This window comes from Podarcis raffonei, chromosome 8 (assembly GCF_027172205.1).
Source record: "Podarcis raffonei isolate rPodRaf1 chromosome 8, rPodRaf1.pri, whole genome shotgun sequence".
In the NCBI taxonomy this organism is placed as follows: Eukaryota; Metazoa; Chordata; class Lepidosauria; order Squamata; family Lacertidae; genus Podarcis; species Podarcis raffonei.
In genome coordinates this window covers 101,623-122,330 of record NC_070609.1, presented here as the reverse complement: position 1 = coordinate 122,330, position 20,708 = coordinate 101,623, and the positions used below count along the sequence as shown (strand labels likewise).

The 20,708-nt window shown below is 47.3% G+C and overlaps 1 protein-coding gene across 3 annotated transcripts in view; it reads right to left on the bottom strand.

The window, feature by feature from the left end:
• The window catches only part of SPTBN4 (spectrin beta, non-erythrocytic 4), a 92,929-nt gene that overhangs the window by 62,641 nt on the left and 9,580 nt on the right, over positions 1 to 20,708 (bottom strand). For all 3 annotated transcript variants that reach the window (XM_053397593.1, XM_053397591.1, XM_053397592.1), the window contains exons 3-13: positions 19,651 to 19,802; positions 18,901 to 19,074; positions 18,284 to 18,375; positions 14,660 to 14,740; positions 14,429 to 14,544; positions 11,902 to 12,014; positions 9,812 to 9,999; positions 8,236 to 8,353; positions 6,822 to 6,980; positions 5,644 to 5,946; positions 3,385 to 3,535 (exon numbers count right to left, since the gene is read on the bottom strand). In XM_053397593.1, coding sequence (XP_053253568.1) covers positions 3,385 to 3,535; positions 5,644 to 5,946; positions 6,822 to 6,980; positions 8,236 to 8,353; positions 9,812 to 9,999; positions 11,902 to 12,014; positions 14,429 to 14,544; positions 14,660 to 14,740; positions 18,284 to 18,375; positions 18,901 to 19,074; positions 19,651 to 19,802 — 1,647 coding nt within the window. The remainder of the gene's footprint in view (positions 1 to 3,384; positions 3,536 to 5,643; positions 5,947 to 6,821; positions 6,981 to 8,235; positions 8,354 to 9,811; positions 10,000 to 11,901; positions 12,015 to 14,428; positions 14,545 to 14,659; positions 14,741 to 18,283; positions 18,376 to 18,900; positions 19,075 to 19,650; positions 19,803 to 20,708) is intronic.

The following is a 20,708-nucleotide window of genomic DNA, read 5'->3' as shown; positions in this document are numbered from 1 at the left end:
AACCTGTCCTTTCTGCCTCTGAGCTTTCTGTTAGGCGGGAATCATTCTGCCAGAAACGAGTAGAAAGTTTCTAGCAGTTTTCCAGAGTTTTCCCTTAAATTTGGGAGTGGCACTCTGAGCTTAATTAGCATCAGCTGGAAGTGCTAATAAGAAGACCACCACAGGGCTTCGTTTTTGCAGACGTCTGTCCGAAGAGTATTGCCTGTAAATTCTGCTGAATGACTGTTCCTGTCATTTATGATGTGTGGGAGATGAGACTTTTGTTTGATAGTGTACTGTTAACTGCTGTTTATTTTAACAACTGAAAATACCTTTGCTACTGTAATGCTTGAACCTGGTCTGGGAATAGACTTCTGGGTTGGCGCCTCCGGACAATGGCAAAATTCCTCTGATCGGGAGGAATTCGCTGCGTGGAAATTAGGGTCTGGCCGCCACGGCCAGAAATCACAGGCGGGAGAAGCCTGTGAACGTGGGATTCGGCTGGCACCTTTTGCGCCTCCCCTACTCGCGGGGAAACCCGGTTTCGGGGATCCGGAGTGACGTGGGGTGAGTGGCACGGTGCTTTGAATCGACTGCTTTTTTCACGGAGTGAAGCCGCATTGCTGTTGCCGGAGAGCGCTGACTTTTTCCTGTGGACAATTTGATCTTGAAACAACTACCCGTGAGTAGAACAGAAAATTGGATTTTTAAACGTCTTAATTTGGCACCGAAACGGGGAGGTTTTAAACAGGAAGTCCGCCTCCCCCTTTTGTAAATAGACTGAAGCAAAGAGGCTGCAAGCTAAAGTCTTGGAAAGTCTTCTGTAAAGAATTAAACCTCCATCGGTTAAAATCGTTAAACCCCCCTTGGAAGCAGGAGAAGAGGGGGGAAATTTTAGATCGCCTAAGCCTGCAGGAGAGAGAGTGAAGAAAGATAAATTACCACCATTTTGAACCTGGAAACGGGCTGCCAGTAAGATTGATGTTTTGGGAAAGTTCATTGTGAATAAAACGTATGTTGACAGATAGTTAAACAAGAGAAATATATTGTTTCCATTGTTTTTTTCTGCGCTTAAAAAGGAGCAAAAGTAACTGAAAATTGAAACTAATTTTGTTGCTGGATCTGCGTTTAAAAGGACTGATACAAATAGAAATTGTTTCCTCTAGAGGGAGCCTTTGAAACTGTTACAGGAGTGGAGCTGGGGAATTTTCCAGCTGCAGAGATAAAAGACTGTGAGAATCAGGGATTGATCTTGGACTGGTAAGAATGTCGACAGAAGAAGCCTTAGTGATTGCATTTTGCAAGATAAGTGCTTCATTGGAACAGCTTCATAAGAAGACAGATGTGATGACTATTAAAATTGATAATCTGGGACAAAAAGTGACTGATTTGGGACAAAAAGTGAACATCTATACAGAAACTACTCAGGAATCGATTCAGGAATCTACTTTGACATGGCAAGCTGTGGAGAAGGCGAGGGAGAAAGTTGTTGTTGAACCTCAAGTAATACAAGTGGAGAGAGCCCCAGCCTTACAGAGGCAATTTGATGAATATAAGTTGTTGCCTTCTATGACTGAATTTAGAGAAAGTCAGATTTTGAGGATTGGAGCCCCGCTTGGATTGGAGAAGGAAAGTTGGATAGATCCCCTTATGCAGGGATGTTCTGGCTTTTGGGACCTGGATTTGGGTCAGGAGGAGATTGGAGTTGTGGGGGCCTTCAGTTTTGGAGGGATTTTGAAACACGTCCTGAAATATCTTTTGGACTTTAATTTTGACTACGGAGAATGGGCTGACCTGTCGAGAAGGAATAAAGACATTGTTAGGTTGGAGCTTCCCTGAGATCTACTCCTCAGCGCCAAAGGAAGGAAATTAAGAACAAGATCAGCAGAAGATAAAGTAAAGTGTATGTATAAATATGAAGAAGATCTGCAGAAGGGACATGGAAAAGAGTTAAGAGCCTCGGACAGAAGATCACCAGGTTGATGGACCATATGGAATTGATAGAAAGGACTGGCAGAATCCGAGACCAGGAAGACGAGACGGTGGAAGAAGATTGGAAAAAAGTTTAAAATTTATTTATAGAAATACTGTAAAATTAATGAGTGTTAGAAAAATGTTGGAATGAAATTACATGGCTTTAGTAGAAATGTTATAAGGAGCTAAGTACAAATAAGTTTTTATGGTATTAATGGTAAGATAAGGTTAAAATAAATTAAGATAATTATATGACAGAAAACAGAGAAAGATGGAAAGGATTTGCTGAAATAATTAATAACTAGAATACAAAAAAGGGAGGTGTGAGGTCGATGAAACAAGTAAATGAAAGACAAAGATATGGAAATATTGGATGTGTTTTTAATTGTTTTTGCTTTTGTTTTTGTTTTGATGTATTGGTTTTTGTTTTTTTATGTATTGTAATGTATTGATTTGTTTTGTTTAATTTTTCTCCTTTTTTCTTCTTTCTGTAATCTTTAAACTTTTAATAAATATTATTTTTTAAAAAATGAACCTGGTCTGGGAATAAAACCTCTTGACCGAGACTTCACAGAGTTTGCGAGTCATCTTTAAGACAACAACTTTGTCAAGTTCACCACTTCTGCGAGAGAAAGAAGATAAACTCTGCTAACAGTTTAAAAGAGTCTTTAGCAAGCCACCAGCATCTGCGCAGCAAAAGTGTGTGGACAGGAACCTCTAATACTTTCTACAGGGTCAGATTGAGGTTTGATGTGGCCCTGAGCTCCTGAAGGCAATGGGGCCCTTGATATGTCCAGCTGTCCTTTGTCAACAACAAATTGTCGCTGGTTTTTGTGTTGAATATATGCTAGATGGTATTTTATGGACCTCATAGGTATCTCAAGCCATTTGCCCATGTTGCCCTGCAACCAGTCCATGCAGAATGTAGGCCCCCTATATATAGAAAGGAGCAAACCAGGGATTTTTGAGGGGGCAGACGAGCAGGTGAGGGGGGAGGGGCAGGAGGCTACACAACACTAAATACTGTTGCTGGATGTAGGTTTTATGTGTTTTTTAACTTATATTTTGGAAATGTACATCCAGCTTTTTTCTTTAATTTTTTTGGGGTCCCCCAAAAGACTGGGGCCCTAAGCTAGAGCTTGTTCGGCTTATATGTGAATCCAGGACTGATGGCGGGTCCTGGGAGAAGGAGGGTCAGGAATGCTTTCTGAAGACACAGAGTCTGTCAGCTGTCTCTCCGCTGGTGCTGCTGCTTCTTCCTCCTGCTCCTCTCCCAATATTTCCCAGCTTCTCCCCTCTGCAGCCTCTGGACTATGACCTTCTGTCAACCTCTCCCGTCCTCCTCTTCTCGGGAAGGGGGTCTCCCCCATTCCCCTTCGCTCCAGCCCCTGACAGCAGCAGCAGGAGGGAGTCCCTGCCCAGTCGGTTTACCTGTCAGCTCCGAGAACTTGAGGGCGGCCACGTTGAGCGCCTGCACTCTCTCGCTCTGGGCGGAGACGTCGGCCTCCAGCAGCGCATGCTTCTGCAGCAAGTCCTCCACCTCCCGCAGGTGCTTCCCACACTCCTTGGATGACAGCTGGGCCTGCCGGGAAGGGGGGGCGGATGTGATGCACAAGTAGCAGTCAAGTACAACATTCCTTGTTTTCCTAGAGTGGCCATGCAGGGGGATGTTTGGTCCAGCCTCTCCTGCCACAGGGCGAAGGGCAGCAGCAGGGCTTAGAGTCACAGGCTTGGAAGGGGCTCCCAGGCCTTGTCAAGTCCAACCCCCCCAAAATGCAGCAAGCACAGGCCAGGCCAGGTCCCCAAAGAACAGGATGTGTGAGAGAGAATGGTCCTGGCACGTGCCCAGGCTGCCCTGCGGAGGGCAGGGCATCCCTTGGCTCACTCAGCCGGGCGGCCCACAGGGCCCACGCATGACCCAGTCAGGGGACCAGTCTCCTTCAGGAGGTGATGGGCTCTCCTTCCTGGGAGGCTTTTCCAGAGAGGTTGGGTGGCCACCTGTCAGGGATTCCTTTTTAAAAAAAATGATATTTTATTGATTTTCCAAAAATAACAAAAATAAAAACCAACGACATTGCAAAAACAGAACAAACTGACTTCCCCCTAATCCCTTCCTTGGTTCCATTATTTATCAAGATACTGAATGTTCATTGTTAAATTTGTAACCTATTTAAATCACCTATTATCCATTCATAACAAAATTACAAGTATTCTTAAAACCCTGCTAATGTATTAACCTATGTACAGTGCTTCTGAATATATGCAATAAACATCTTCCATTCTTCCTAAAATTCGTTGTCATCTCTTCCTCTCAGTTTCATAGTCAATTTTGCCATTTCAGCAGATTCCATTACTTTAACTTGCCTGTCTTCTTTCTTCCTGAGCCATGATTCCTGCATTGCAGGGGCTGGACTAGAGGATCCTTGAGGGTTCCCTTCCCAGGCCACCCATCTATGATTCTAAGATCTGAAAGGATCATGGGGTGGGCTTGGGGGGCGTCCGGTGCTGGATCAAGAAGGCTGCCGAAACTGTGGGGTTGTGGCTGGTGGGCTTGAGCATTTGGTCAAGCTGGGAGAGAATGCCGGGGGGGGGGCGAGGGGTCTTCTCAAGGAAGGACCCAGGGGCCTGTTGTAAAGTCAGGAGATGAGGGAGAAGCAGCAGAACCTGTTTCTCGCTTGTTCCTAAAGCTGTGGTTATAAAAGAATCACAGAATTGTAGAATTGATTAAAATGTGGGGCCGGTGGTATCTAACCCTGGTTAAATTAGCAAAAATATACAGAACAAGATCTAATGGTCACTTTTCACTTTTTAGTACAGAAAGTATTAATCTGATGCGTAGAGATCTTTGCTATTCTGAATCAGGACAGTTCTAGAAAGTTTATTTCTATGTGTGAGAAACATGAAGAAGGTTTCTGATGTTTTGGTCATTTCTACTGGGAAGCTGGGTACAGCTGGTTTGAACTGGTCCTGTTATCTCTTCCGTTAAGGTCATAGTGACTATAACAGTCAGGCCACGAGGAGCCTGGGACTCACTCTCACTCTCACTTTGTTCTGGTCTTCTGTACGCTTAGTGTGAACATTAAGTCTTATTATAAGCGCTGCAACTGGATTTCTTATGAACAGGGCTAATCCTGATTGTATTGGATTTGTGACCATTATGCTCATTTGCCTTCTGTATCAGTAAACTCAGTAAACTCTGCTGGATTTAATTGCCTCTGGTCTATTTGGGGGGAATTCTGCTGAACTCTGCTACATGTTTAGGTTTTTTCCTGCTCCCCCCTTCCATGGGTGACAGTAATAAGTGTTGGAAATGTAAAGAAACAGAAGGTACTTTCTATCATATGTGGTGGAAATGCAAGGTGGTTTTAAAAAACTGGGAAATAATCTATAATAAAATGTTAAAAAACCAGAAGCTTTTTTATTAGGTATTGTAGGAGCGGAGATTGTTTGTTATTGTTTCTTTTCTTATCTTACCTTTTTAGAAAATTTAATAAAAAGATATATATATATTTTTTTAAAAAAAAGACCCCCAAGATTCATCCAGCCCAGACCCTGCTGAAGAATTTCTGACGGAGGGGTCACCCAACCTCTGTTTAAGATGAAGCAAGGGGAAGGACCTGAGAAGAGCCTGCTGGATGAGGCCAAAGGGGGCCCATCCAGTCTGTCACTCCCTGTGCCCCCCCCCGGCACCTGCATGTCGTCCATCCAGTCGATCATGTAGACCATCTCCTGGAAGACCTTCTGCAGGGCCACGTTCTGCTCCAGCCGGGCTCTGCGGCCGCTGACCAGCTCCGTCAGGAGGCCCCACTGGCGCAGGATGTTCTCCTTCTGCGCATTGATGCGCTTGCTGTCGTAGTAGCCCTCCGACTCCATCTCCTGGGCCAGCTCCACCACCACCTGGATGCGCTCCTGGTAGGAGGAGATGTCCGCCTCAATGGCCTCGTGCTTCTTCATGGCGGCCTCCACCGCAGGGAGGTCGTAGCCAAAGTTGTCCTGGCGAGAGGGAGGGAGGGACCAGGTAGTGAGGAGGGAGATCTAAGGAGACCTGCCCCCTATGGGCAGAGTGCTTTTCACGCACCAGGAAACCACAAGCCCTCCCCCACTTTCTCAGTTTGGAATACAGTGGTACCTTGGTTCCCAAACGCCAAAACCCAGAAGTAATGTTTTTCAGAAGCCAAACGTCCGATGCAGCTGTCGGCTACTGTTTCTGGGGCGCCTGCACCAATCAGAAGCTGCGCCTTGGTTTTCAAACACTTTAGAATTCAGACGGACTTCCGCAATGGATTAAGTTTGGTGCTTTTGTTTTTGCTATTTATTTTGCATTTTTTGTTTCTGTGGCTTATTTGGTTCATTTGATTTTGTGACTGCGTGGAACACAGTTCAGCTACTGATTGACTGACTGTGCAACTGCAGAAACGGATAAAAGCCCCCCATCCAAACAAGGACTATCATCAGTGCAGGTAAGGAAAAATAATAATTTAAATTTTCTTCATCTACAATGCTGTCTTCTTTATTTTATAGTACAGTACATTGATTATTGCTTTCATTTTATGGAACCAATGGTCTCATTAGAGAGTAAAATTCATGTTTTAGGGGTTGTTTTTAAAAGTCTGGAATGGATTAATCCATTTTGCATTCCTTTCTATGGGAAAGTGTGCCGGGACTTTGGAACACTTTGGTTTTGTACCGTATTTCCGGAACAGATGAAGTTTGAGAACCAAGGGACCACTGTATAGAGGAAGCACTTCCTCTTTCTTACAAGGCAACACAGGAGCGGATCCCTCTGTCATCGGCGATCCTTCCTCCCCCTCCCCTGATCCAAGTCCCGGCCCCCAGGCTCCCCCCCCCCGTCTCTCTGCCTGCCTCACCTGGGAGACCAGGCGCTGGTTCTCATTCAGCCAGGTCTCCCGCATGACGGCCTTGTGGTCAAAGCGCTGGGCCAGCAGCTCCAGCTTCTCCTGGCGGATCAGCTCGTTGCGCAGCGCCACCTCGCGCTCGTGCTCCGCCTTCTCCAGCCGGGTCCAGGCCTGCCGAGAGGAGGAAGGGCACAGAGTCACAGAGCGGGAGGGGACCCCCAAAGGTCATCCAGTCCAGCCCCCTGCAATGCAGGACCAACCGCCCAAGCATCCCGGATGGAGGAGGGCGCTCCGACCTCGGCTTCAAAGCCTCCGGCGAAGGAGATCCTGCCAGCTTCCCACGGAGTCCGTTCTCTCAGAAAGGTTTATAGAATCATAGATTTGTGGAGTGGGAAGGGCCCCGAGGGTCATCTAGTCCAACCCCCTTCAAGCTGAGAATCTCGACAGGGAGTCATAGAATGGTCGAGTTGGAAGGGATCCCCAGGGTCACGTGGTCCAACCACCTGCAAGGCTGGAATCTCAACTCCAGCCCCAAGACGTTGAGTCAGAATCGACTTTCTTGTAACTTGCAGCCATGGCTTCGAATCCTGCCCTCCAGAGCGGGAGAAAACCTGCTTGCTCCGCCTTCCGTGGGACAGAGATATTGGAAGACGGCTCTCATCCCAGCTCTCAGCCTCATCTTCCCCAGGCCAAGCCTCCCCAACTCTCTCAACCATTTCCAGGTCCTTGACCATCGTGGTTTCCTTCCTCTGCACATGGTCTGCAAGCTCTGAGACCCCCTAGGTCCCCCCCCCCGTCTTGACACTCCCCCAGGCCGCCCTGCCCACCGCAGAACGAATGACTGAATGAATCTTTATTTGTATCAGCAATAAAACAATACAAAATACAAAGGGGAAAAAAGTCAATTACATATATCAAATACATTTTAGGGTTTTGAATCAATAGTCAAATGGTGGTTCTTATTCTGATTGCCCCAGCTAAAAACCTTTGTTGTCACCTGCTCATCTTGATCTGCCAAGAGAAAGGACCCTGGGGCAGTGGCTGGGCGACCCGAAATGGACAATAAAAGAGGGGTGATAATCTCATTCCTCAAGTCTTTATCAAGAGTGCAAACCAGAAGGGCATGTGCCACTGATTTGGACAGGGACATGAGCGTTTTTCGTGTGGAGTCTGTTGGAATCATCCCTCAAGTCCAGCCGAGGGCAAGACATTCAATCTTGCGAGAGTAAAAGCGCATCTATATTTTGGAATTGCTCGGTTATGCAGATAGGGTCCTTAAGAGCCGAAATGGGAAGGTGGAAAATAGCCACACCATGAGCAGAATTTCCTGATTTTGGCCAAGCTGTTCTGGCGCTCGGTATCATTTAGACGCTGACAAATTGGACTCTTTGCTTTACTGCCCCTCGCAGACCCTCTTGGGACCCACCTTGTTGATGTCAGAGATGCTCTTGCCTTCCTTGGGGATGTAGAGCTTCCGGTTATTGGCCCGGAGCTTGCTCTGGATGGAGAAGAGGAGGACCTCCAAGTTCCCCTTCTCCTGAAACCTGCAGGCGAAGGACAGAGGGATCAGCCTCCAGCCCCAGAGAGCAGCGACCACATCCCGCCCCCCAAGGGAGCAGGGACCGCGTCAGCTGCCCCTCAACAGGCACACGGCTCCCAGGGCCAGGGGCGGCTTGAGCATTGGCCTCCCAGGACCCTCGAGAAACCAGGGTTCATACCCCCCTCAACCCCAAAGTTCACTGGGGGCCAGCCGCTGCCTCTCTGCCTGGCCTGCCTCGCAGGGCTGTTGTTGTGGGGATGAAGAGGGGGGGAAAAGAAAGGTGGAATAGAAATGCAAGAAAGGGAGATGAGGAGTGGGTTGCTGAAGGCCAAAAGAGGCCCTAGAGGGCAGCTGCTCTGTCCTGCTTACTAAGGATGCTATCTAACTTTTAGAAGACATCTCAAGCAGCCCTGTTTAGGGAAGCTTTTAATATCTGATGAATTAATATTTTGCTGGAAGCAGCGCACAGTGGTTGGGGAAACCCAGCCAGATGGGCGGGGAATGAATAAATGAATAAATGTTATTATTTTATGTTTCCCAGAGGCACAAAACCAAGTCACTGCGCAGTATTTTGCAAATGAGGCGTTCCTTTTAGTATATAAAAGCCTCAAACAGCTCAGGACTAGTTTACAAGAAGGACCGCCTGACTTGCCTACCATACTGGCCCGAACATAAGCCGCAATTTCCCCCCAAATCCTGACTGTGAAAAGTTAAAGTCTGGCTTAAATTCGCAACCTTACAAAAATCGGCTTTTACGATATCGCTGCTGAAACAGACATACGGTAAAACAGAACAAAACAATGTTTTACTGCCGATATGCGAGCTTGAGACTGTTGTGCAATTAATTCTCATGTCCTTCATCGCTTTCCCCGTATTTTACAGTTTAGTATTGATTTTTTATTTGCATTTATGGTGCTATGAACAGGTGTTAAACCCATTTGTGAGTCCTCCCTAGTACCTGTGGGATTTTCTTCTACATTTGCCATTTAAGGGTGTGAGTGCCTGTGGAATTTTAAGGGAGCGGCTGATATTTGGGTATTGCCTTTTTTTCTCCCCCCCCCCCTTGAACTCCCGGCCTCTTGACTTGAGGCGCTGCCTTTGCTTTGCTTCCAGGGCCCACAGAAAACACTTTTGTTTGGGCAAGGTTGCCTGGGCATGCAATTTCCATCGGTAATTTTTCCCCATGCGTAGTTCTTCCAAATGCAGTGAATTTCTTCTCCCATTAAATTCACAAAATGTTTAGGGGTATGCATCCCCAAACCTCAGAAATATTTTTTCCCCAGAAGGTTTTATTTATTTTATGGAATCAAGGGAGTGGCGGCCAGAAAAATCCTCTGGCTTGAGTTGGCAAGCCCTGTCCCCACACACCAGTCCCTGGTGCCCCCTTTGCCCAAGTGAAGACCCCCCTCCAGCCCGGGAGCCTCCTTGCCCTCTGCTCCCCCCCCCCGTGCCCCCCACTCACTTGACTGGCTTCTCCAGGGTGCAGAAGGCGGTGAAGGCCTGCAGCTGCTGCTGGACGCCCACCAGGGAGTTGGCAAACTTCTGGTTGCTGATGATGGCGATGGTGAGCTCGATCCACTCCAGGAGCTCACTGGCCAAAGACTCGTAGCGCTCAATGATCTTCTCAATCTCCAGCACCTGGTCCAGCACCTGCAGAAAAGGACCAGGCTGTGGGATGTGATCCACTGGGAGCAGTCAAATCCCATACAACAATCCTTGTTTTCCTGGAATGGACATGCAGGGGGATGATGGCCCAGCCCAGGGTCAGCAAACGTTTTCAGCAGGGGGCCGGTCCACTGTCCCTCAGACCTTGGGGGGGGGCTGGACTATATTTTTTTGGGGGGGGATGAATGAATTCCTATGCCCCACAAATAACCCAGAGATGCATTTTAAAGAAATGCACACATTCTACTCATGTAAAAACATGCTGATTCCTGGACCGTCCGCAAGCCAGATATAGAAGGCTATTGGGCTGGATCTGGCCCCTGGGTCCTAGTTCGCCTACCCATCGTCCAGCCAGTTGAAAACTTCCTCTTCCTCCTGGCTGGTGCATCCTTCCTTTTGCATGTGATAGAAGGTGGGTGTGACCTCACCTGTCCAGGTAACAAAAGGACGAGTCACGCAGCACACCTCTCTCTCTCTTTTTCACTTCCTTCTACGTTTGACCAGCTTCTAGCTAGGACTGCTCTGCTGGCTCTCAGCTAGCAGAAGTACTGGGATTATTCCCCCATATGGGGTAGACCCACATGTACATATTTGTAACTAAGTCTGCCTTCAGGGATCCAACTGTGAACTGATGTGAGTAAACTGCTTTTATTGACTTTGAATAAGATTGCCGTGTCTTTATTCTTTTAAGAGGAATTCAAGGGAACTTACCAGGAATGTACAATTCAATCTGAGACACACTGAATTGTATACTAATGAGAGGCTCACACAAACCTGCAACCAGCTATCTGCTGTGCATGTAAAAAAGGGGAATGTAACTCTGCTAAGTAGAGGAACTTGCTAGCACAAGTTAGGGAGGATATTAATAAACAATATATCCTCTCCTGCCACCCTGAACATTCCCACACAGGGGTGGGGGAGATCGAGTGCAGAGCGCAAGCAGACTCCCCTCGCCTGGGGCTCCCACAGGAGGCAGCGATGGCCCCAACTCAGGGGTCTTCAAAAGAGGAGGACACTACTGACTACTACTGGAGAAGAGTAGCCACACTGGGTACCCTCTGCTTGCAGGGTCAGAGGCAGCAGTGCTTCTGAACCCCATTTGCTGGACGCCACAGGAGGGGAGAGAGCTCTGTGTTCAAATCCTGCTTGCTAGTTTCCCAGAGGCATCTAGTTGGCCACAGTGAGAACTGGATGCTGGACTAGACGACCTGATCCAGCAGCATGGCTTATCCTATGTTCTTACGGAGCCTCCAGGTCCAGAGGCAGTCTATCTAGATTCTGAGGACCTTAGGGACATTTGGCCCCTGTGAGACCAGGATGCTGGACTAGATGGGCTCCCCCTGGCCTGATCCAGCAGCCAGGATCTTCTGATGCGCTTGTGGATTCCCAGGTCCTAGGGGTATTTGGCCTGGGGTCAACCTAATCTGACTCCCACCTCGTCTCTCTGTCTTCCATGGAAAATAGACTGTCACTGCTTTTGAATTTCTAATAAAAGGTGATTTCGCCCTTTGTGTGTGTTAGAAATAAACGGTCTTACTGCTGTGATTTTACGTCCCATGAAATGACCGTGACCAATACCTGTGCTTCTTCAACAACAGTTGTTTTCTATCTTGGTGTACCAGTTATTTTTGAAAATGAATGAAACTATATACAAAAAGAAAATGAAAATAAATCCCCCCTCCTTGCCTTTCTTTGGAAACTGTGTGCTTCCCCCCCTTTGTCTAACCATCTCCTCCAGGTCCAGTGTGAATGTTTCAGACGTGGGGAGTTTAAAATTGGCTACAGGTCCAGCCCTCAGCCCTCCCTGCCATTGGGGCAAGGTGGCACTCGACCCACTGCTCGCCTGCCCGCCCACCTCCCTCCCTCCCTCCCTCCCTCCCCCCTCACCTTCCCAATCCGCTTCCCCTCCACAGCCAGGGCCTTCATCTTGGAGAAGTAGTGGTAGAATGAGACAACGTAGGTGATGATGGACTTTTCGTCTGGGTGCTCCATGTTGACATCTGCCAAGGGAAGGAGAGAGGGCAGGAAGAGGAGCAAGTGGAGGTCCCTGCCCAGTTCTGGACACCCCAGTTTAAGACGGGTATTGACAAGCCGGAAGGTGTGCAGAGGAGGGCAACCAAGATGGTGGTGAAGGGTCTGGGAACCAAGCCTGATGAGGAACGGTAGAAAGAGTTGGGTATTTTCTCCTGGAGAAGAGGAGACTGAGAGGAGATAGGAGAGCCATCTTCAGCTATCTCAAGGGCTGTCACATGGAGAAGGGAGCAAACTTGTTTCCCCCTGCTCTGCTGCTGGATAGGACTCGAACCTATGGCTTCAAGTTACAAGAAAGGAGATTCTGACTAAACATATGGAAAAACTTGACAGTAAGAGATGTTTGATGGTTCTTTCTAAGCAGAGGTTGTGGGGGCTAGGGATTCTTTAGCTGAGATTCCTATACTGCTCAGGGTGGGCTAGATTTTTTTAAAATTTAATTTTCTTTAGGGACATAGTTTGGGTTGGTGAGGCTAGCAGAAAATATTATTTTCAAAGCAGCTGATCAGTGGCCAACAGATCCCAGGCTATTTGAGATCCAGTCTCTGGTGAGGATTCAGCTGTACAGGGGATTCTTTTGAGGAGTGGGGGGTAAAGAAAATACGGTGATGGATGGAGAGAAAGGAGCAGGACTTCTGCTGCACCATGAATGGGAGGCAGGATGGAGGATGCAGGGAAGCCAGGGGCTGTGTTGGGGGGCAACCTTCCAGGGAAATCACAAAATGAAGGACAGGGTGGGGTGTATTGGGTGAGAAACCTGAGAAAATGTGGGGGGGGGGTGTCTGCTGTCAGATAGGAAGCGGGATCCCTGGTTCCTCACATGGCCAGCGCACAAAGGCATCGCTCCTACCAAACATCTTCCTCCTTCGCCTCCTCCTCTCCATCTAAGCCAGCTTTCCGGGAGGTAATCCCCGCAGTGGCAGGGCTGGGGGTGGGCTAGATGATGCTTTGGGGGCCCTTTCAACTTGACAGTTCTATGATTTGAAGTGGGAACCAAGGAAAGGAAGGACAAGTCACGCTGGAGAACTGAGCAACACTCCCCCCCAAAAAATGGGGATCAGCTAAGGTGGGAGAGGACGATTTCCCCTGCCAAATGGCGAAGGATGGGCTGGAGAGGTGGCCGCGAATGGAGATGCGGAGAGATGCACCCGAGAGCCACCAGGAAGGGGACCAATTGAGTTCACGGTGAATAATGCAGCGGCACCAATGGATTCAGCATTTTGCAGGCAGAGCAAGCAGAAAGGGACATCTCTGACGGGGAGGCCTCTGGAAAGGAAGGCTTGCGAGCAAAGCGGCTGCGAGAAGCAGGAATTAAATGCAGCCACGCGCAACGCTAAAGAGAGGCCCAATTGGAGTGATTTCAGATTAAAACAAATTAGATCAGGGAGATCTGATTACAGTAAGCAGCTCAAAATGGGCTTAGGCTGCAAAGCGCAGGAGAGGCGACAGGATCTGGAAGGCCACAGAGAAAACAACAGATTATGGCAGAGCTCATGTCCCGGAGCCCAGACTCCTGGGTTCTTCTGCATTTGTAGGAAATCAGTCTTTTAGTGTGGCAGCACCGACACTCTGGAACTCCCTGCCTCTTGACATCACTGTATTCTTTTTGGCGCCTGCTGAAAATATTTTTGAAGCCGCTCTAGATGCTTAGGAAGTTGGTGAAATCCTTAATCTGTTTTTTGTCTGTTATTTGAACATTTCAAAAGTATTGAATTATTGTTGTTAATCTTTTTTAGTGGCAATTTTATCGGTTTATCTTTTTATAAACCGCTCCAAGGGGTTTTCAACACTCAAGTAGTGTATAAAGTATATGAAATTAAACAAGTAATGAATCTGTCCAGGGCTCTCTCCATCATCCGCCACAACCTGCGCCCCCGTCCACCAGAGGCGGAGCAAGGTGGGTGCGGTGGGTGCAGTCTGCCCCAGGTGCCATCCCTGAGAGGGGGGTGACAAAATCCCGGCCAGGCCGGATTGTGCCCCCCTCCCAGCTTGGCTGCCATGGCAGAGCGCAGCCCCCAACCGGGCCACCGCGCTGGATCGCACCCCCCAAAAGAGGGAAGGAGGCAGGTGAGCAAAAATGGAGGGGGGCAGATTGGCGCTGAGCTCCCCGTTCCGTCCCTCCCTAAGGGCGGTTGCGCCACCCCTGGTGCCAGAGAGGCTTTCTCCGCCACTACCTTCCACCTGTCTTGGACTGAAACTCCCACCTGCCCCCCCCCGGCAGGCACCAGGTGGGCAAAAGTTGGAGCTCCCTCCAATAGCTCAGAGCAAAGCCTTCCTCTTAAGGGGAGGGGCGGTCAGGGATGTCCACCAGAAACCTTTGGGACACAGAGCATGTTCTCTGCCTCGGATTTGAAGCTTCCGGGATCATTCCGGGATCTCTTACCTTCCGGGTCGAGCAGTTTGGCCAGTCCCAGCTGCTGTTCGGCCGTATTGAAAGCCTGCTGGAGGTTGTAAGCGGCATTGGACTTGGTCAGCTTCTTGAAATCTATGATATCTGGCCTGGCCAAGAGAATGGGCGCAAGAGATCAGTCCGGGCACGGGGGTGGGGTGGGGGGCCACAATCCCCTTGGGTCCCTCTGCTGCAGGGGGTGCAGCGCCCGGCGGCCCCTCGCACCTGTGCTTGTGGATGAGCGCATTGAAGGCCAGGCCATCCCGCCAGCTGGTGGTGAAGTTCTGGATGTTGACCTCAGGGTACCTGCGCAGGGAGGAGAGTCAGCGGCGAAGGCCGTTCTGCCCCTCCCGCCCCACATCTGGCAAGAAGCAAACGGAGGAACACCTGGCAGACCTGGCCAGGTGGGGAGACCGGAAACGGCCTTTTGCCACCACCCCCGCCCCCCCAGTTTCTAAATGCTTTATTGGTTGAAAACTTTGTAACAGAAACATACAATAGACATTATAAGCAAAATAAACAATAAACAATTATTCATTCTTTAACTAATACTTGCTTTGTACATCCATTTGTGGTTAAATTGGACAAGACCGCCAATCTTCCCCTTGCGTTCCCGAATTAAATTCCTTAAATACGTGCTTAGACTTTACTTTCTCCATGTTATTTAACTTACTATCTGTGATAGGAATGTTATGGTCTTAGATATATGATAAGGTTCATAAGTGTACCTACCAAGCACATACATAGATCAGCACAGGAAGGCAGACCTGGAACCATTTTGATTCCTAAACTGAGCAAATGTTTCCTGAAAGGTCAAAATGGAAAAGCCTCCCCATTGTCTTTTCCTTCACAAATCCTGTCTTAAGGGTATATCTGTGTTTGAATAGGGTGTGAGCCTGTGACCTGGCCCAGGAACTAAGTATTTATCACTACAAAAGAATGGCCAGGCTCCCCAGGCAATCCAATCATGTAACCTGCCAGACAGGAGATAAACAAGGACAGGAGAAAAACAATATTCAAATTTCTGTTTTAGACTGCCTTTTCTGTGATGTAGGTGTGATGTATCTGAGGGGTGGTCTTAGGTTACACCCCTTCTGTGATGTATGTATGATGTTTCTGGGGGTGGTCTTGATCTACAGGGTGGCAATTTCAAAAGTCTTTATAAGGCCTGGCACACCATTTTTCTGGGTCCCTCCTCTCTCCTGCAAGTGAGGGGAGCACCCTGTTGCAACAGTTCAATAAAGGCCAAGCCTACAGGCTGCTGTTTTGCTCCAAGTAATCCTGGTTGGTGTCTTTGTTTTTGTCCAAGGGAGTCCTTGGATTTTTCCGTTAACACTATCAATTTTATTTTATAAAATTATCCTAATTGTACATCAAAGCTCAATCAAGACCTGCCAACGGATTGATCTTTTGACAATGTTCTTTTACATAGACTCTGTATGTATCCCACTCTGATAAATTTTTCATCTGTAACGTCTATTAACCTTGCTGATAATCTTGCCAGTTCAGCGTACTTTCTTATCTTGTTTTGCCAATCTAATTTAGAATATCCTCTCCCTTCCAGCCTTTTGCGATTAGAATTCTGGCTGCGACTGTAACATACATAAGAATCTCCTGAACTTTTGGGGGATTTCATTCCCCATAATTCCTAGCAGGAGGCCTCAGGTTTCTTAAGGAAGGAGCATTTGCACATTTTCTTCAGCTTGTTGTAATCATTTCCCAAAACTGTCTGATCTTTTTACAGTTCCACCACATGTGGATCCATGTGCCTTCAGCCTCCCTGCATTTCCAACAAGTGTTTGTCCTAGATCTGAACATTTTGGCTAGCTTAAGAGGCGTTAAATGCCACCTGTAAAGCATTTCCATGCAATTTTCTTTTAAATCATAACATGCTGTAAATTTGATGTCGTCCTTCCAGAGTCTCTCCCAACTTTCCATGTAGATGTTCTAGCCGACATCCCTGGCCCATTACGGATTTGACTTCTTCCTCCTTCCTCCCAGTCAAGGAGTAAAATATACATTTTAGAGAGTATTTTATGTTTATTTTGAAACAAATCTTACGGAGGGAGACCTGGCCTTCAACCTAGCCTGGCACCCCAGTCAGAGGAGGAAGGCGGATGGAATTCACCTTCTAGCTGGGGGCACAAGGAGGATCGCAAAACGGGACCCCGAGGCATCATCCAGTCCAACCCTCGGCTATGCCTATTTTTAAAAAAAATCTATGCCCCACATGAAACATATCCGGGGGATGAGCTGGTAAAAAAGGGCCTGAGCCAAAAAACCGGCTTCCATTCCCCCACTCAGCCACTGGGTGGTGGTGAGCCAGGAGCTGTTGTTAGCCTAGGCTACCTCACAGGGCTGTTGTGGAGAATTATTATTATTATTATTATTATTATTATTATTAATAAAAAATTTCTACCCCACCCACTCTGGGCAGCTCCCAACCGAATATTAAAAACACAACACAGCATCAAACGTTAAAAACTTCCCTAAAGAATCTCCCCTGTTACACTGAGCTCCTTGCAGGATGAAGGGGGGGGGGAGATGTGAGCAGCAACCACAAAAGTCTTTTTTTAATGTGCTTTGAGCTCTGATTTATTTTGTGCTGCTCCTGTTCCCTATGCTTTCGATGCTTTATGGATTTTTCTCTTAAAGGCCACATTTCAGCCGAAAGCTGCCTCTGCAGGTTTCCAATTTATTTTACTTAACAAAATCTGCATATTGCTGAATTGTGGGGGGCACCCCTCTGCAGCCTGCAGGGGGGCTGACAAAAAAGCAGGAGGCAGGAAAGAGAGTGAAAGAGAGTTTGTGTGGGCACCGCGGCAAGAGGGTCGGACGACTTAAAATGATGGAATATGCAGAAATGGCAAAATTTACGGCAAAATTAAGAGATAAAGGCAACAAAGACTTTAAAAAACACTGGAATACATTTATATTATATTTGCAGAAGTATTGTAAAAAATGAGACTCATTAGCAGGGTTTGAGTAAACACAACCAAAAAAAAGGAATGCTAAAGATAGAGGATGATATGAAAACAAATAGGCATAATATGTGATTTTAATGGTGTGATATATAATGGTGTGAGGACTCCCCTTAAGTATGGACTCCCTTGGGCTCCCTGAGGAAAGGGAGAATATCCAGGCAATAAATGCATATATATTCCTCCCCACAAGCCTGAGCTAAGGAAGAGAAAGAGAATGGACACTAATTACCAAAAATTGGGGGGGAGGGAGAAATAATTCCGACAAAAAAAAAAAAAAGAATGGCAAGACAAACTATTTGATTATATTGAATTGGCTAGATTGACAGAGGCAATTAGGGTCAAACCAAGCAAAAATTCCAAAAAGAATGGGTAAAATACAGAGAATATCTTAAATAGCAGCGCCCTCAAATTAATATTTGGACTTGTTTAAATTAACTTCTGCAGAATAATTTATGGTACTTAAGTTAAAAACAGAAAGAAAAATGGGTAATAATGAACTAAAAAGGAGACAGTTTACCAAAAATGAAAAAAGAACCGTGTTGAGGATGAAGGAAGTCAATTAGAAGAAAAGAAGAACTGAAATAGGGTGCGTGTGTGTGTGTGTGTGTGTGTGTGTGTGTGTGTGTGTATATATATATATATATATATATATATATATATATATATATATATATATTATTTGTTTTGTATAAATTTTCGTGTGTCATCATGTCTTATTTGTATTTTTGTGTTTTGTTGCTATTTGTTTTTCTTTTGATTTTGTACTATTATTTTCATGTTTAGTTTGACCAGTGTGTGTGCGTTGTAAATAAACTCAATAAAATAAAGAGAGAGCAGGGGCGCTGCCCTCTCCCTGGCTACTCACCCGGCCGTCTTCATCTGGCACCAGAGGAGCAAGGCGTCTTTGGCTGAGCGAGTCTCCCGGTTGTCCTCCGTTTCTATTTTGATCACCTGAATCTGCAAATTTCAACGTTTTAGCATTTTAAGTTTTTGCAACATGTTGCCATTGGAGTTTCTTGTTTTATCTCTTTGCAAACCACATTCAGCTTCCTTCCTCCCTATTTTATTAAATTTCAAAAATTTCACATATGCACTCCAAAACTTCACCTCCCGTTTCCTGCGGTGTTTCTAATTTCTCCCCCTTGCAGAACCCCGTCTTCTCTCTCTCGAATCACAAGCACCAGACCATCACCTCTCATCCCTTCTGTGGCTCATAGTTCGAATCCTGTTCTTGTTGCTTTGAGGTTTCTTTCTTTCTTTCATTCATTTTGGCAACCAATGGCATATAAATTATTTGAACTAAAATAAATAAATCTGGGGACGTGCTATTGTTATATTATCTACCAAATCTGTATACGGCCCTTCAGTCAAAGAGCACAGGGCAGTTCAGGGTTCTTGTTCTTGTTCTTGTTCTTATGTATTTTGGACAGGAAGCCTGAGCCACGCTGACCCCCAGCTCCCCACTTCACCCCCTGGGCCCACCTGGAAGCGCAGGATGATGGTCCAGATGAGTCCGAGCGTCAGGCGGTGGTTTCCGTCCACGATGTCGTGGGAGCCCACGTTCTCCAGGTGGACGCGCTGCTCCTTCAGGAACTGCAGGGCCTTGTCCACGTTCTCCAGGGAGTGGATCCGCATTCGGCCGCGGGTGGGCTTGGGCTGACGGGGGGAAAAGCGGACGGGTGGGGGGAGACTCTCTTTCCCCCCGAAAGCCACACACACTTCACCTCAGGCCCTTCTCCTCCCCTCACAGAACTCAACCTCAGAATCTGCTCCGAGTGCCAGAAACTCTGGAGCTGGCGGTGTTAGAGCAAAGGAGGGCATGTCTCTGACCATGTGCCGAATCCGCTCTCTTTTACAACACAGAACGCATCCCACATCGCGTCCTTCTCCTCCCCCCACGGAGCAAAACCCCAGAGCCTGCTCTGAATGCCAGAAACTCAGAACGAAGAGGGAAACGCCTCTGACCATGTGCAGAGTACATTCTGTATTGCGAATGCATCTCACATCAGGCCCTTCTCCTGCCCCCACAGAGCAAAACCTCAGAAACCCTGGAGTCAGTGGCATCGGAGCGAAGAAGGAAACGCCCCTGACCATGTGCAGAGTGCGTTCATCAGTGCAACACAGAAATCCACAGGTCTGGCCCATGTTTTCCTCTTTTGAAGCAAACTCCTGCTGCAGACGGAGGCCCCCAAGACACTCCCCGCCTCCTCTTGCCCCAAAGCCCCTCCTCACCAGCTGCTCCCCGGACAGCACCTCCAGCAGCTTGGTCAGCATGAATCCATCCCGCAGGTCGGTGTAGAGATCGCTGATCCGGCAGGAGGCCTGGCTCAGGTGCGAGTTGACCCACTTGGTGAAGGTCTTCTTCTGCACGGCTTCGCGCTCGTCTGGCAGGAAGAGGGGCCAAGCTCAGTAGGCGGAGCCCCCCAGGGTCCCCCCTCTGCCCCCAGGGAACCCACCCCAAAAGCACCCAGAGGGTTCTGCCCAGTGCCCACCAGCTCTGCCAGCTGCAGAGCCACAGAGCTTGGAAGGGACCCGAGTCAAAAAGGCTATGTGAATGTCTTGAACTAGCAAAACCAACAGAATCCATCAGAAATCATTGGGATATATTTTTTTTAAATGGGATGGGATGTTTTTAAAAATAACATGATGAAATACGTTTCCAACGATGACTCTTGGTTGAGCATAGACGAAATTCCACAGAGTTAAGAGAATGGTCTTTCGTAGAACAAGAACAGAGGCAGGAATTTTTAGAAATGAGAAATTATGAACTGCATAGACCAGCGGTCAGCAAACTTTTTCAGCAGGGGGCTGGTCCACTGTCCCTCAGCCCTTGGGGGGGGCGGACTATATTTTTTGGGCTGTTTGTGTGTGAAATGAATGAATTCCTATGCCCCAAACAAATAACCCAGAGATGCATTTTAAATAAAAGCAGACATTCTACTCATGTAAAAACACACTGATTCCCAAACCATCCACAGGCCAGATTTAGAAGGTGATTGGGCCGGATCCGGCCCCCGGGCCTTAGTTCGCCTACCCATGGTATAGAGGTAGAAGGAAGTCATTAACAAGTCAGGGAATAAAACCAGAGATTAGGCCTAGGTAAGAAACTAAGAGTAGCGAGCAAAAATCAATAAAAAGACCTCTTACTGGAAATATATGTTTATAATAATGTCGATGAAGGTCTGTATTTCTTAAAAAACTGTATGTCTTGATTAAGATTTTTAATTTAACTTTATTTTCTATTTTTTCTTCTATTTTTTCTATTTCCCCCTTCTTTCTTTTATAACAGA